We start from the raw sequence: 15,601 nt of genomic DNA on the forward strand, positions 1-15,601 counted from the left end.
TGTTGCCCACAATTTGTTTTTAAATGGCGTCTGTTTACAAGAGCCATGATGAAGATGAGGTGAACCCCGTGTATCCGCGGGCCATTTAAATCTTGTGTAGTACTCCAACACGTCATATGACATGATGCGCACTTTTGGATTAGTTACTCTATACATCATATAACATGTTGCGCAGTTTGAGGGTTAAATGAAAATAACATTTTGGTCTGCAGCGGGCACTCCCGTCCGCAGCGGGCCCTCCCCAAAATTGGCGCTCCCGTCCGCCGCGGGCCCTCCCCAAAATTGGCACTCCTGTCCGCAGCGGGCCCTCCCCAAAATTGGCGCTCCCGTCCGCCACGGGCCCCTCCCCCAAATCCCCTCTGCCATGGGCCCTCGCCGAGGCGCCCCGTCCGCCGTGGGCTCTCGCCGAGGTGCCCCCGTAAGGCGCCCCGTCCGCCGTGGGCCCTCGCCAAGGCGCCCCCGTCCGCCGTGGGCCCTCGCCAAGGCGACCCCGTCCGCCGTGGGCCTTCGCCAAGGCGACCCAGTCCGCCGTGGGCCCTCGCCAAGGCGACCCCGTCCGCCGTGGGCCCTCGCCAAGGCGACCACGTCCGCCGTGGACACTCCCCAAGGTGTCCCGTCTGCCGTGGACACTCCCCAAGGTGTCCCGTCTGCCGTGGACACTCCCCAAGGTGTCCCGTCTGCCGTGGACACTCCCCAAGGTGTCCCGTCTGCCGTGGACACTCCCCAAGGTGTCCCCGTCCGCCGTGGACACTCCCCAAGGTGTCCCGTCTGCCGTGGACACTCACCAAGGCACCCCCGTCCGCCGTGGACCATCACCAAGGCGCTTCCATCTGCTGGACACTTCTAGACACTTTTGTCCACTGGACACTCATCAAGATGCGTCTGTCTTTCATGGAGCCTCATAAATTTGTTTTGGACCATTCTGGACACAGATACTTACCAGTCATTCCATTCTGTCCTGGACCTTTATCTAGTCTTACATCAAGGATTTTAAACATATAAACAAAATAACCAAACATACTTTAAATGTTTAACTACGAAAACAATCACATCGTACCTGACATAGTGCCAATGAGAAGGAATGTTTAGTTTAGGATTTCCTGGGTTGGCGTACATACTAATGTAGTCAAGAGGGTCTGGTCCGCCCAACCTGCAATACAAGTCATTAGGTAATTTCAGTACATCAAACTTTAATAGATGTTTCACCTTGAACTGCATATATTTTATTTTTACAGGTTAGCATATCAGAGACAAATAGCATAAATAATAATATAGCATGAATTTTATTTTAATATATAATAATTTAAATAGAACCCAATCTAAACCCTCTTTACAAAACTAGTTATTGTTTATATATTATCATTTCCCTCTCGTACAAAGGAAACAGCAGCTCCCCTCCCTCTCGTACAAAGGAAACAGCAGCTCCCCTCCCTCTCGTACAAAGGAAACAGCAGCTCCCCTCCCTCTCGTACAAAGGAAACAGCAGCTCCCCTCCCTCTCGTACAAAGGAAACAGCAGCTCCCCTCCCTCTCGTACAAAGGAAACAGCAGCTCCCCTCCCTCTCGTACAAAGGAAACAGCAGCTCCCCTCCCTCTCGTACAAAGGAAACAGCAGCTCCCCTCCCTCTCGTACAAAGGAAACAGCAGCTCCCCCTCCCTCTCGTACAAAGGAAACAGCAGCTCCCCTCCCTCTCGTACAAAGGAAACAGCAGCTCCCCCTCCCTCTCGTACAAAGGAAACAGCAGCTCCCCCTCCCTCTCGTACAAAGGAAACAGCAGCTCCCCTCCCTCTCGTACAAAGGAAACAGCAGCTCCCCCTCCCTCTCGTACAAAGGAAACAGCAGCTCCCCCTCCCTCTCGTACAAAGGAAACAGCAGCTCCCCCTCCCTCTCGTACAAAGGAAACAGCAGCTCCCCCTCCCTCTCGTACAAAGGAAACAGCAGCTCCCCTCCCTCTCGTACAAAGGAAACAGCAGCTCCCCTCCCTCTCGTACAAAGGAAACAGCAGCTCCCCTCCCTCTCGTACAAAGGAAACAGCAGCTCCCCTCCCTCTCGTACAAAGGAAACAGCAGCTCCCCTCCCTCTCGTACAAAGGAAACAGCAGCTCCCCTCCCTCTCGTACAAAGGAAACAGCAGCTCCCCTCCCTCTCGTACAAAGGAAACAGCAGCTCCCCTCCCTCTCGTACAAAGGAAACAGCAGCTCCCCTCCCTCTCGTACAAAGGAAACAGCAGCTCCCCTCCCTCTCGTACAAAGGAAACAGCAGCTCCCCTCCCTCTCGTACAAAGGAAACAGCAGCTCCCCTCCCTCTCGTACAAAGGAAACAGCAGCTCCCCTCCCTCTCGTACAAAGGAAACAGCAGCTCCCCCTCCCTCTCGTACAAAGGAAACAGCAGCTCCCCTCCCTCTCGTACAAAGGAAACAGCAGCTCCCCTCCCTCTCGTACAAAGGAAACAGCAGCTCCCCCTCCCTCTCGTACAAAGGAAACAGCAGCTCCCCTCCCTCTCGTACAAAGGAAACAGCAGCTCCCCTCCCTCTCGTACAAAGGAAACAGCAGCTCCCCCTCCCTCTCGTACAAAGGAAACAGCAGCTCCCCCTCCCTCTCGTACAAAGGAAACAGCAGCTCCCCCTCCCTCTCGTACAAAGGAAACAGCAGCTCCCCCTCCCTCTCGTACAAAGGAAACAGCAGCTCCCCTCCCTCTCGTACAAAGGAAACAGCAGCTCCCCCTCCCTCTCGTACAAAGGAAACAGCAGCTCCCCCTCCCTCTCGTACAAAGGAAACAGCAGCTCCCCTCCCTCTCGTACAAAGGAAACAGCAGCTCCCCTCCCTCTCGTACAAAGGAAACAGCAGCTCCCCTCCCTCTCGTACAAAGGAAACAGCAGCTCCCCCTCCCTCTCGTACAAAGGAAACAGCAGCTCCCCCTCCCTCTCGTACAAAGGAAACAGCAGCTCCCCTCCCTCTCGTACAAAGGAAACAGCAGCTCCCCCTCCCTCTCGTACAAAGGAAACAGCAGCTCCCCTCCCTCTCGTACAAAAGAAACAGCAGCTCCCCTCCCTCTCGTACAAAAGAAACAGCAGCTCCCCTCCCTCAAGTACAAAAGAAACAGCAGCTCCCCTCCCTCTCGTACAAAAGAAACAGCAGCTCCCCTCCCTCTCGTACAAAAGAAACAGCAGCTCCCCTCCCTCTCGTACAAAAGAAACAGCAGCTCCCCTCCCTCTCGTACAAAAGAAACAGCAGCTCCCCTCCCTCTCGTACAAAAGAAACAGCAGCTCCCCTCCCTCTCGTACAAAAGAAACAGCAGCTCCCCTCCCTCTCGTACAAAAGAAACAGCAGCTCCCCTCCCTCTCGTACAAAAGAAACAGCAGCTCCCCTCCCTCTCGTACAAAAGAAACAGCAGCTCCTCTCCCTCTCGTACAAAAGAAACAGCAGCTCCTCTCCCTCTCGTACAAAAGAAACAGCAGCTCCTCTCCCTCTCGTACAAAAGAAACAGCAGCTCCTCTCCCTCTCGTACAAAAGAAACAGCAGCTCCTCTCCCTCTCGTACAAAAGATACAGCAGCTCCTCTACTTCTCGTACAAAAGAAACAGCAGCTCCTCTACTTCTCGTACAAAAGAAACAGCAGCTCCTCTACTTCTCGTACAAAAGAAACAGCAGCTCCTCTCCCTCTCGTACAAAAGAAACAGCAGCTCCTCTCCCTCTCGTACAAAAGAAACAGCAGCTCCTCTCCCTCTCGTACAAAAGATACAGCAGCTCCTCTACTTCTCGTACAAAAGAAACAGCAGCTCCTCTACTTCTCGTACAAAAGAAACAGCAGCTCCTCTACTTCTCGTACAAAAGAAACAGCAGCTCCTCTACTTCTCGTACAAAAGAAACAGCAGCTCCTCTACTTCTCGTACAAAGGAAACAGCAGGTTCTGCCTAGGAATGTTATCCCAGGCAGGGTGAGATGTATGGGCAAGCCTTCTTACACCCATTGCCTCTGTTCATCTAGCAGTAGTTAGGAACCTTGGTGTTAGTCAACTGTTGTGGGTGGCATCCTGGGGAATGGTCAAGTGCTGCATATATCCCAGGTACACTGCATATATCTGAGGTATACTCGAATTTGCTACAAACGCTGCAAGGCCCAGCACGGGAAAAATAGCCGGAAGGCTACACATGAAACGTGCAACAAGGCAAAAGAAACTTGAGAAGTAAAACCACTGCAACGAGTGGACAGGAAGGCACAGAGTAAAAAAAAAAAAAAAAACCCTTCCTGTCTTATATAAAGGAAATGTAGATATTTTGTGCAAAGAAAATGCACCCACTCTTATACACAGAATATGCAGACATGTCACATGTATCCAAGTGGATAATCACATGTATCCAAGTGGATAATGAAACAAAATACTGTATGGTAAAGATCTTCTCTGTAATTCTGTTTGGAAAAGTTTAAAGTTTCACATTGTCAAAAGCCAGTGTCAAAACCATCCAAACACCGGTTTACTCAAAATCGAGAATTCTAACCAAATTAATCCTTCATCCAGATAGCACAGCGGCCCTTGGGGATGTTGTCAACACATGTTAGGTTAAGTGGTGTGTTTGCCAGTCAGACGATAAGGCAGGTAACAATTGCATACTGAAAACTATAATTGGCTAATTATACTGCTATGTACTGAAATGATAATCTTAGAGGTAAACTATTTCAGCCTCAAATGTTATTTTTTATAAAACCTTGTTTTATACGGCAGAAGCAATACTACAGCAATAGCAGCAACGTGATTATCTACTAAATCTAACAAAACCTAACTTTTCATAATTGGGTGTACAGTATGTACCCAGATAATAAAGCATAAGACCTTCCCTTTATATAAAGGTGCAGCAGCTGTAATTATTATTCAACTAATCCTATTCAACTATGATACGAAAATCGGTAGGGAAATTAATTCGGAGGAGGACTCACTATCACTTCAAGTTGATCTAGATAGGGTTTTGAAATGGTCAAAGGATTGGCAGATGCAGTTTAATGCTGATAAATGTAAAGTTCTGAGGTTAGGTAATGATGATAGAGTTACAAGATACGAGCTAGATGGTGTTGTGATTGCGAAGTCGGATTGCGAAAGGGATCTGGGAGTTATGATTAGTAAGAATTTAAAACAAAAGGATCAATGCATAAATGTTCGTAATAAGGCAAATCGGACACTTGGATTTATTAATCGCAGCGTTAGTAACAAGACACCTGGTGTGGTTCTCAAGCTATATCTTGCTCTAGTTAGGCCCCATTTAGATTATGCAGTTCAGTTTTGGTCGCCATATTATAGAATGGATATAAATTCACTTGAACGTGTCCAGCGTAGGATGACTAAGTTAATTCCCCAAATTAGAAATCTTTCATATGAAGAAAGATTAACAAAGCTTAAGTTGCATTCTCTGGAAAGGCGAAGAGTTAGGGGTGACATGATAGAGGTTTACAAGTGGATGAATGGACATAACCGGGGGGATATTAATAGGGTATTAAAAGTATCAACACAGGACAGAACACGAAACAATGGATATAAATTGGATAAGTTTAGATTTAGGAAAGACTTGGGTAAATACTGGTTCAGTAACAGGGTTGTTGATTTGTGGAACCAATTGCCGCGTAACATTGTGGAGGTGGGGTCCCTCGATTGTTTCAAGCACGGGTTGGACAAGTATATGAGTGGGATTGGGTGGTTATAGAATAGGAGCTGCCTCGTATGGGCCAATAGGCCTTCTGCAGTTACCTTTGTTCTTATGTTCTTATGTTCTTAACTACAGTACTTTGCTATTGGTCTTCACTAATGCAATAATTTACATTTAACAAAACACAAATGTCAAAGTACGAATCCAAGTAGCGACAAATAACTAACAGCCACCCTTTATATACCAGCTAAATCTGATTTTTTTTTAACGTTGCCATGATTTAAAAGTCCAAGACATCAAGTGACACAAAGCATATATTTGACAAATAGGGGCAGGGACAGAGGATAGTGATCTAGACTAGTACTTCAAGAGGTCTGATGCAACATGAACAAGGAGCGACTCACTTGGGCTGGACGGTTGAGCGACGGTCTCACTTCAAGCAGGTTGGCGTTCAATTCCCGACCGTCCAACGTCCACAAGTGGTTGGGGACCGTCCCTTGCTTCCCTACCACGTCCCATCCCAAATCCTTATCCTAACCCCTTCCCAGTGCTATATGGTCACAATGGCTTGGCACTTTCTCTTGATAGTTCCCTTCCCCCCCTTCTATGCTTGAGCTACAGCAGTGCCGGGCAGGCACACCCCCGCCCCCCTGCCTACCCACTCCAGCGGTAAATGCCAAAAAAAAAAAAACTGCTGCAATTTAGAATCCAGCTTGATAAAATAATCCAGACAAATGGGGGTGGGGACTTTGACAAGCTGCCAGCTTCCTGTCCTCGGCGAGGCCCCTAGAGTGACCCTCAGGTCAATTCAGGTAAATTCCATTTAGGGCGGCTGACAAAGCCAAAAATACAACAATGACAATTAACCAAATACTTAAAGCAAGTTAATAAAGCACACACACACACACATAAAAGCAATATTAGAGTATTAATAAGGATAAGGTTGGCACTCATTACCAATACTTGACAAGGGCGGTGACTTGGAGTGGATTGGGTTGATCGGGGTAGATGGCCCGACACGCCACGTAGAGCGCCTCTAGACCTGCAGGGATGGCCGCCTGCGCCTCTCCTGTCACCTGCCCCGGCCCCACAACCTGGCCAGGGCCTACTGCTCCTTGGCCTTCCTTCCAGTCCATGACCAGGACTTTCCCCCCTGAGCCTCGGCGCTCACACGGGCTAATTCGAGAGTGCTGACGCGGCGGCGAACGCTCCCAACCAACAAGATCCTGTTGTGCTGTGGTAGCAAACTGTCTCAGCGTCGGTCACATAACATTTTTATTTATTTATTTATTTATTTATTTATTTATTTATTTATTTATTTATTTATTTATTTATTTATTTATTTATTTATTTATTTATTTATTTATTTATTTATTTATTTATTTATTTATTTATTTATTTATTTATTTATTTATTTATTTCATAATTCATCGTGTCGGGGAGACAGGCAGCCAGGTTATACTTATCAAAGTCCCTCCGAGGGTCGAATTACTATTGTAGCGAGTAATCCTTATACTCGCTCCATTATCTCATTATCTTAATGGCGTAACTAATTAGCACTAACTACACAAGCTATAATCTTATCCCTAATTACAGGCAACAGTTCTCACATCCTCCTATCCTAGTAGAGAAAGGTGAGGGGTAGTCACCAAATATAAGGAAGCGATATGAGAATAGACAACTTACGGGCTATTCATGACCGTGCCACCTTTTGGGTGGCTTAATCTTTATCAATCAATCGAATAGACAACAGTACAATCTCCAGTCGACAATGTAGCACTCGGCGTAGACAGTTTTCTAATCGTCTCCAAGACGCCACAGCTTCGACACAGAACAGGCAGCAGACTAGGACCGCATCCAGCTACAATACTCTCCCACATAGAGCTCCGCGACTCTCCCACATAAAGCTCCGGGACTCTCCCACATAGAGCTCCGGGACTCTCCCACATAGAGCTCCGGGACTCTCCCACATAGAGCTCCGGGACTCTCCCACATAGAGCTCCGGGACTCTCCCACATAGAGCTCCGGGACTCTCCCACATAGAGCTCCGCGACTCCGGCCTCACTCAGCTCTCTGCTCTGCTCCAAGCTCCGTCTTAACGTCTACGACACTGCTGTATCCAGGACAACTAAATAAATATGAAACTCACTAAACACTGTGTATCTAATCTACCCAACAACGTAACATAATCGTACGTTACACTATATTAAACGTATATTAAAATGAACGTATAGCTAGTTTTTGACCTATACTTCTTAATCTTTCATATAAATTGCAATCTTTCATATAGAATAGGGTAGCAGCACATTGTAGTGCTATGAGCACTATAATGCACAGTACTACAAGCATAGAACAGTCTCGGCAGTCTTCGGCAGTCTCCGTGGTGTAGTGGTAAGACACTCGCCTGGCGTTCCGCGAGCGCTATGTCATGGGTTCGTATCCTGGCCGGGGAGGATTTACTGGGCGCAATTCCTTAACTGTAGCCTCTGCAACAGTAAAATGTGTACTTGGATGAAAAAACGATTCTTCGCGGCAGGGGATCGTATTCCAGGGACCATAGGATTAAGGACCTGCCCGAAACGCTACGCGTACTAGTGGCTGTACAAGAATGTAATAACTCTTGTATATATCTCAAAAAAAAAAAAAACAGTAGTGTATACCCAGTACCCAACCCCACAAAAGGCTGACTAACTCCTGGGTACCTATTTACTGCTAGGTGGATGGAGGCATTAGGTGATTGGAAATGCGCCCAACCATTTCTGTCCCACCCGGGATATGCTTGAATTAATTCACCTTCTCGGGGACAGAAAGCCTGTACATATATATACTCTTTAGGATTGCATGGAGGTACCTCCCCCCTCCCCCCATTTCCCCAAACGCGTACTTCGACTCTCCCCAGGATGGATGCAACCCCACAACAGTTGTCTAACTTCCGGGTGTCTATTTACTACTAGGTGAATAGTACATTAGACGAAAGAAAATGTCCCCAACCATTTCTGTCCCGCCCAGGACTCGAACCCGGGATCCCCCAATTGTGAGTCGAGAACGCATCCCATTCTTATCCAGTAGGTGGCGATGGAAAGTTAACACTCAAATACATACTATACGTTATTATATACAACTCTTCATAATACACTATATACACTGATATTCATAATACACTATACAATACTGTTCATATACACTCCTATTCATAATTTACCTGAATTTACCTGAGGGCCACTATCTCTCTAGTGACATCGACGAGGACAGGAAGCTAGCGGCTTGTCAAAGTTCCCCCAATTTATCCTGATGATTTTGTCCAGCTGAATTTTAAAATTTAACAGTTTTGGCATTTACGGCTTCGGCGGGTAGGCGGTTCCATGGGGTTGATAACCCTGGGGGTGAAAAAACATCTCCTGTTCTCAGTCCTACATATTGTGGCTTGTTGAGCTTGACACCGTTGCTCCTTGTTTGTGTTACATCTGAACTTTTGAAGAAATTGTCCGGATTAACATCCTCTAAATTATTCACTATTTGAAAAGTGTCGATTAGATCCACCCTTACATGCCTGGTTTACAATGTTAGTCCTGTGGCCCCTCAACCCTTCCTGGCATTAGAGTTGACTTAGCTCTGCATAGTCAGGATATTGTTATCAGTTTTGAACAGAGTTGTTAAAAGAAATATATAGTAGGACTATTCAATTTTTAGTATTAATTACATATCTATTATCATATTTCTTACGCAAACTATTGATGGCAATGATATATGCTGATTAATATATTGACCGGAACGTGTGACTTGGTAATGGTTTCATACCCACTCATAAGTGCATGGTAGCCCATCCTGTGAAAGGTAGTAGACCCTATACCCAGCCTGTGAGAGGTAGTAGACCCCATATCAATCCCGTGAGAGGTAGTAGACCCCATACTCATCATTTGAGAGGTAGTAGACCTCATATCTATCCTGTGAGAGGTAGTAGATCTCATACCCATCCTGTGGAAAGAAGTAGACCCCATACCCATCCTGTGAGAGGTAGTAAACCCCATACCCATCCTGTGAAAGGTAGTAAACTCCATACCCATCATGTGAGAGGTAATAAACCCCATACCCATCCTGTGAGAGGTAGTAGACCCCATACTCTTATCATCATCTGCGCTCGGTAGTGTCCCCACATACCCATTCTGTGGACAGTAGTGGAAAATGTTCCAGGGGTACATAATGGACTCAGGAACTGATCCCCCAAATTTAGTTAGTTAAACAATTTACAATCTTGATAAGTTAGTTACACAGTTTAATGTATAAATCCACAGTCTTATATACCATTATGGGGCTAAAACGGGACCACAACAGCCTCTAAGCTAAGTAATTGCTTGCCGTCTACGGCTTTAAGATTTCTGATCATTTTCGTCGCTGACAGCGTGAACGCTGATAACGTGCGACGGCTTTGCTCCACACAGACGAATTGGGCGCTTACTTTACTATTTTCTTGTAACGAGATTTAGTTTATTAATAGATATGATCTTTTGTTATACATTACAGGAAGAGGTAACAAAAGCACTAATCCATTCAAACAAGATAATATTTTTGTAACACTATATAGTAGGTGCAGAGTTCCTAATTAAAACCATAACTGAACATAGTGGTGGTACTCCGGCAAGGGGATTCAGTTTTTTTTTTTACAGACAAAAGGAATAAATTTTTTCACTATCAGAGTAGTCAATAAATGTAATACATTTGAAAGTGATATGGTGGAGGCAGACTACATACACAGTTTCATATGTAGATATAGTAGAGTCCAATAGGCTCAGGAACTTGTACACCTGCTGTTGATTAAGAGTTGAGATTCGGGAACAAAGAGTCGAGGCTCAACCCTAGCAAGTACAGTTAGGTGAGTACAATGAGGTGAGTATAGTAAAAAAAATTGTTGATTGATTATCCAAGACTTAATTAAGATATTAATCGGTAGAAGCCTTTTTGCTTCCATAAAGACTTCATTAGTTTAAAAAGGCAATAAAAGTAGCATTATGAAATATGTTAATTTAATTTGTTTTGATATTACAGATAATAAATAAGGTAGTTGTATTATTTGGTCAAAAGTTGAAATGTAGTGTATCAAATATTTAGTGTATAAGCGCCGCTAAAAACATAAACAAAGACCATATATAGGATTGAATATAAGAATAACAAAAGAGCACCGTTAAAATTTACAAACACCTTATTTCTTGCCTCATATAGTTCAAATAAAACGATTTTGTTAACTTATTTGAGGAAACTTTATATCATGTCGTTTATTGCCCGCCAAAATTGTTTACCAACTGAGTCAAAATGTGCCAAAGGTGATCAGAAAGGTTTATTAGTGCCTGGCACTGTGAGACTAGGGACTGAGCTAATACCTAAGTTGCTCAGCCAAGGACTTGCTCATTAGCCAAGCTGCCCGGACGAGATCCTGCCCAATACCCAAGTTGCTCAGACTAGGACTTGGCAAATATCGAAGCTACCCAGATGAGTACTTGCCCAAAATCCAAGCTGGCGCGACGAGGAATTACCACTATCCAAGTTGCCTAGATGGAAACTTGATCAATACCCAAGTTGGGAAGATAATGAGTAAATTTGCTCTGGATATAATTAACTCATAATGTCATATATATGAATAAGATTTGAAATTGTTAAAATGATTTGTAAAATACTAAGGTATTATTTTTAATATCTTAGTAATTCAAGGTGGCTGTTGACTTGTGTAACATTACCTAAGTGTCAGTAACTTCACTGGTTCAACCAGCAGTATACACAATGGTCTTCAGAGTTAAATTGATGACATCAATGACATTAAACACCTTTGACTGTGTGTGTGTATATGTATGTATGTGTGTATGTATGTATGTATGTATGTATGTATGTATGTATGTATGTATATATAGTATATATATATAGTATATATATATAGTATATATATATATACTATATATATATACTATATATATATATATATATATATATATATATATATATATATATATATATATATATATATATATAATGTATATGTATATATAATGTATATGTATGTATGTCTAAAGAATTGTAAAGAGGTAGAATAACATATCATTTGGCCCTCTTTGAACTAATCAGTTCAACACCAGATTACCTAAGCTAGAAATTTACAAGCTGTGTCTCTTTTCATCCAGCTACATAGTAGCTAGGGTTATTGGTGGGTAGTTATGTAGTCTCACTGATTTTTGAAATACTGTACTGTGGTATGGTTTTATTTTATTTGAAAGTTATATGTATACTGTACTGTACATATATAATGTAGCATATAAAATAACTTTATTGCTGACAAAGTATTAAATTTCATATGTTAATTGCTGTTATCAATTTGTCCAACAAAATTAATAGTATACCTGTGGAAGTAAGTAATAGGTTTCTTGGTGTATCGATGAATTCTTGTGATGAGTGATGGGTTTGTGAGCAAGTCCTATGCTGGTGCAAGATCTGCGGGTGCCTGTGTGGGACTAGATCTTTATTGGGTATCAGTGTACAATAACTAATATTTCTCCCTTATCTATGCAATTCTTGTTGTTCCAGGATATCAATTGTAAAGTAACTTTTACACATAAGTGAAATCAATATGCAGAATGGAAGGAATTGCCAATAAAAGCTGCAGATCTGTGTGCAATGTGATAGGGAGTTGTTTCAGTAGCTGAGGAAAGCTGTATCACAATGGTAAATACTAAAATCTTGTGCCTTTTCTATTTAGTTGATTCAGTAATCATCTAAGTTTTGTAATATGTAAATGTGTTGTATGATCTAAAATAGTGTTAGCTTATCAAAGAAAGAACATTGTAAGATTGCATAAAATTACACTGTATATTCAGATACAACTCTTATTTGTTATTATTTGACAGCGCCGCAGCCATGCCCCGAGTCAGTTACTCAAGCGGAACTTTGACAATGGATTCGCAGTTGGTCCTCAAGTGGCCATTGGCCATTCAGAATCTAAGAAGCGAAAAGCGTCAGAGGTGGAGGGACCAGGACTGCCTATTTCTCCATATAGGGCTCCTCTTCTACCAATTGTAAACACTCCTTCGGTCACTCCAGCAGGAACAGCGTCTTCCCACGTAAGATGATCTCTTGGATGGTGCATTATTTTTAGTAGATTTTTTTAACAAAATTGTTTTGCATGTAGAGTACAGTACTGTATTTTTTATATTTAGTAACAGTTATGGCTGGCAATATTGCTGCTAATTAATTTACTAATACTGTATCATAATACTGTAATTATTTAAGCTGTTATTTCTAGGTAGCTTCCTTAGCTTATTATGCTGTCACTTGAAGGTCATAAATAATTTGCCAGGCTTCTGTGTCTACTGTATATTATTCCACGAGGAGCAAGTGCTATTTTATACTGACTTGCCTCTTCAGTGGTGTAGGAAGCATATAGAGCTCAAAGATCAATGCTACTACTTGGGTGAAGGATACGTATTTGACAGAGAGTCATTCAACATAACTTCCTCAGAGAATGATAATTGGGTAACTGTCAAATGCAAGTGAAACTGAAACTACTGGAACACCATATAAACAAAATTCACAACTGCAACCAGATGGCAGGCTGAGCTCCTTCGGGCTCTGGTGAACTATCACCCCCCCACACTCTAGCCTGACACTCATTCTCAATAGGATTCTGTAGAAGGCAATTAATAACTTTATTTATAAGTGGCCAATTATCCATTTGAACTTTTTGCATACACTTAGGGGCACCGAGGCACCATTTGTGAGTTAGCTCAGGCTGCGCCCCTGAAGGTGCCCTCTTAGAAGTCAAGTGTTAAATGTAATGAAATCCCCTTGCTGGTGGGTCCCTTAATAACTCCCCTTTCCCATTGGGGTGGAGGAGTTCATTTTGGGTGACATGTGACTTAAGAGATAGGCTTACTGGAGCCTCAGGCGACCATGGCTGCCACCTGGTTGCAGTCAGATGCATCATGGTCAAGTAATTATCAAAAGAAGGCATCAAGCCAGAGAGAGTATGTAGTCATCACGGTTAGGGTGTTTATGCTGTGGCAATGATCATTTGCCTTTTTACCTCTACCTTGTTTTCTTCGAGCAGTTGCTTCATTATGCTTTGTGGTGGATTTTTGCCTTGTAAAGAGCCAGATTCTAGACCTTGTTCTTTTTTGGGTGGGTCTTGGAGGCCTCCCTGTCCTGAGGCTTAGCTTAGGGAGCTACTGAGGGCCCAACGAGAAGAGGGCATGTCATTATACTCAGTACTTGATATATATTCCATTGCAATTTGTACAAGTTTAGTATGCTTTAGGTTTCCCACAATTGCATCTCTTACAGAGAATAAAGGGCTCATTAATTTAAAGGTAACCACATAAATCAATTTGATTCTAAGTTAAATCAGTTAATTATTATGACAAATTTTGGAAATACTGTACAGTAATATTTTTAGATAACTTTAATATTTCACAAAAATATTTTCTTAGGTGTACTGTACTTTCTACATTACAGTATTATAACATTCATATGCATTTTGACGGATTAAATATTTAATTAATCAACTTGAATGCTAAAAGACTTATATTTTATCAGGAGAACTTTATCCGGACAATTCTCGCCAAGCCATTCAAGATTCCCATCCCTAATTACATAAGTCAAGGATTTCGTAGCCTGGGGGTTCGCCGGAGTGGTGTCCGACGACCACTTCATGATCCAGATGAACCAAATGCTCTGGTTCTCTTTCGTCCTGCCACCTTGTCTGCACATGAGAAGCTTACAACCAACCTGTGGGTACATAGCACTTCGGTGGATTTTTTCATACTTTTTTTTATTTTGCATGATGTAATTTTCTGTTAATTTTCATCTCGTTTTGTCAAGTTTATTATTTATTTCAATTATTTGTGAGGTCCATCTATGTCGGTGCTCTTCTTTATGTTACATACCATATACCGTTTGTTTAAATGTTTTTCTTTTTCTCCCTCTACCCATCAACTTGGACTGGTCTGTAGAGTGAAGACCTCACTTCTTGCTAGGCTGGGTATCAATTCCTGATGGTCCAAGTGGTTGGGACTGTCCTCATATTCCAACTCATTGCCCTCATACCTTCTTTCAAAGTGCTATAGTTATTCTGGCTTAGTTCTTTTTCCTCTTAATTACCTTCTCTCTCTCTGTCTCTCTTCATACATTATGCAATGCAACTCACCTTCATCTATGTCAATGAGAAGAAATTTAATTGTATAAGGTCTTTAATGTTTATAGAGAGAAGCAAGAAGTAGCAGTTGTTGTGGATCCAATGCTAGCAGCTGTTCTACGTCCTCACCAGCGTGAGGTCAGTAGGCATTAACTCTTAGCTTCAACTTAAATTCTGTATAATTAGTTATGATGATTTAATACATTAATAAATATGATGTTTGTGGGCTATAAGATAAATTGGCTCATTATACATTGCCGAAAAGAAAGTACTTTTGGAAACCTCCGGTGGGCATGTAATTGCCTTTAAATGTGCTTGAATGTACTGTCTGTATTATAAATTTCCAGTAGATCCTATAGTAATACAATATTTTGTGCAGTGTTGACAAATAATTTTATTATGTACAGTACAGGCATACCTCAGTTTAAGAGTTTAATTGATTCCTGGAGATGCCTCGTATTCCGAAAACTCGCATTCCGAAGCTAATTTCCCCATAAGAAATAAAGGGAAATGAATTAATCCGTTCCTGACTACCCCAAAAACCCCACATCAAACTAAATTTTTATACCTAATTCATCTAAATAAACCTACAAAACTATGTTCAAGTTATTACTTACCTTGCCGTTGAATGCTGTAGGCGTATGGAAGATGGTGAGGAGGTGGGAGGAAGAGAGGAGTTACTGTTTGGAAGGGGAGTCCCCTTCCATTATCACATCAGGCAGTGAGGACTTCACTGGTATGCACACTCTGGCACATTTTGCCTGCATACCACTAGGACTTGCTTGTTTTACTAAGAATT

At 42.8% G+C, this 15,601-nt stretch overlaps 2 protein-coding genes across 4 annotated transcripts in view; one reads left to right on the forward strand and one right to left on the reverse strand.

The window, feature by feature from the left end:
• The window catches only part of Su(fu) (suppressor of fused), a 42,267-nt gene extending 35,415 nt beyond the window's left edge, over positions 1–6,852 (reverse strand). Inside the window, exons 1-2 of one of the 2 annotated variants that reach the window (XM_045741136.2) lie at positions 6,591–6,851; positions 1,058–1,150 (exon numbers count right to left, since the gene is read on the reverse strand). In XM_045741136.2, the coding sequence (XP_045597092.1) occupies positions 1,058–1,150; positions 6,591–6,769 (272 nt within the window). In that variant the 5' untranslated portion in view covers positions 6,770–6,851. Of the gene's footprint in view, positions 1–1,057; positions 1,151–6,590 lie in introns of both variants that reach the window. The other variant, XM_045741137.2, reaches the window with a different exon arrangement.
• A 4,009-nt stretch (positions 6,853–10,861) lies between these two features.
• Positions 10,862–15,601, forward strand: part of okr (DNA repair and recombination protein RAD54-like okr) — a 43,240-nt gene continuing 38,500 nt past the window's right edge. Inside the window, exons 1-5 of one of the 2 annotated variants that reach the window (XM_069327292.1) lie at positions 10,862–10,951; positions 12,201–12,338; positions 12,521–12,733; positions 14,205–14,398; positions 14,871–14,940. In XM_069327292.1, coding sequence (XP_069183393.1) covers positions 12,336–12,338; positions 12,521–12,733; positions 14,205–14,398; positions 14,871–14,940 — 480 coding nt within the window. In that variant the 5' untranslated portion in view covers positions 10,862–10,951; positions 12,201–12,335. Of the gene's footprint in view, positions 10,952–12,200; positions 12,339–12,520; positions 12,734–14,204; positions 14,403–14,870; positions 14,941–15,601 lie in introns of those variants that run through there. The other variant, XM_069327293.1, reaches the window with a different exon arrangement.

This window comes from Procambarus clarkii, chromosome 19 (assembly GCF_040958095.1).
Source record: "Procambarus clarkii isolate CNS0578487 chromosome 19, FALCON_Pclarkii_2.0, whole genome shotgun sequence".
NCBI classification, from domain to species: Eukaryota; Metazoa; Arthropoda; class Malacostraca; order Decapoda; family Cambaridae; genus Procambarus; species Procambarus clarkii.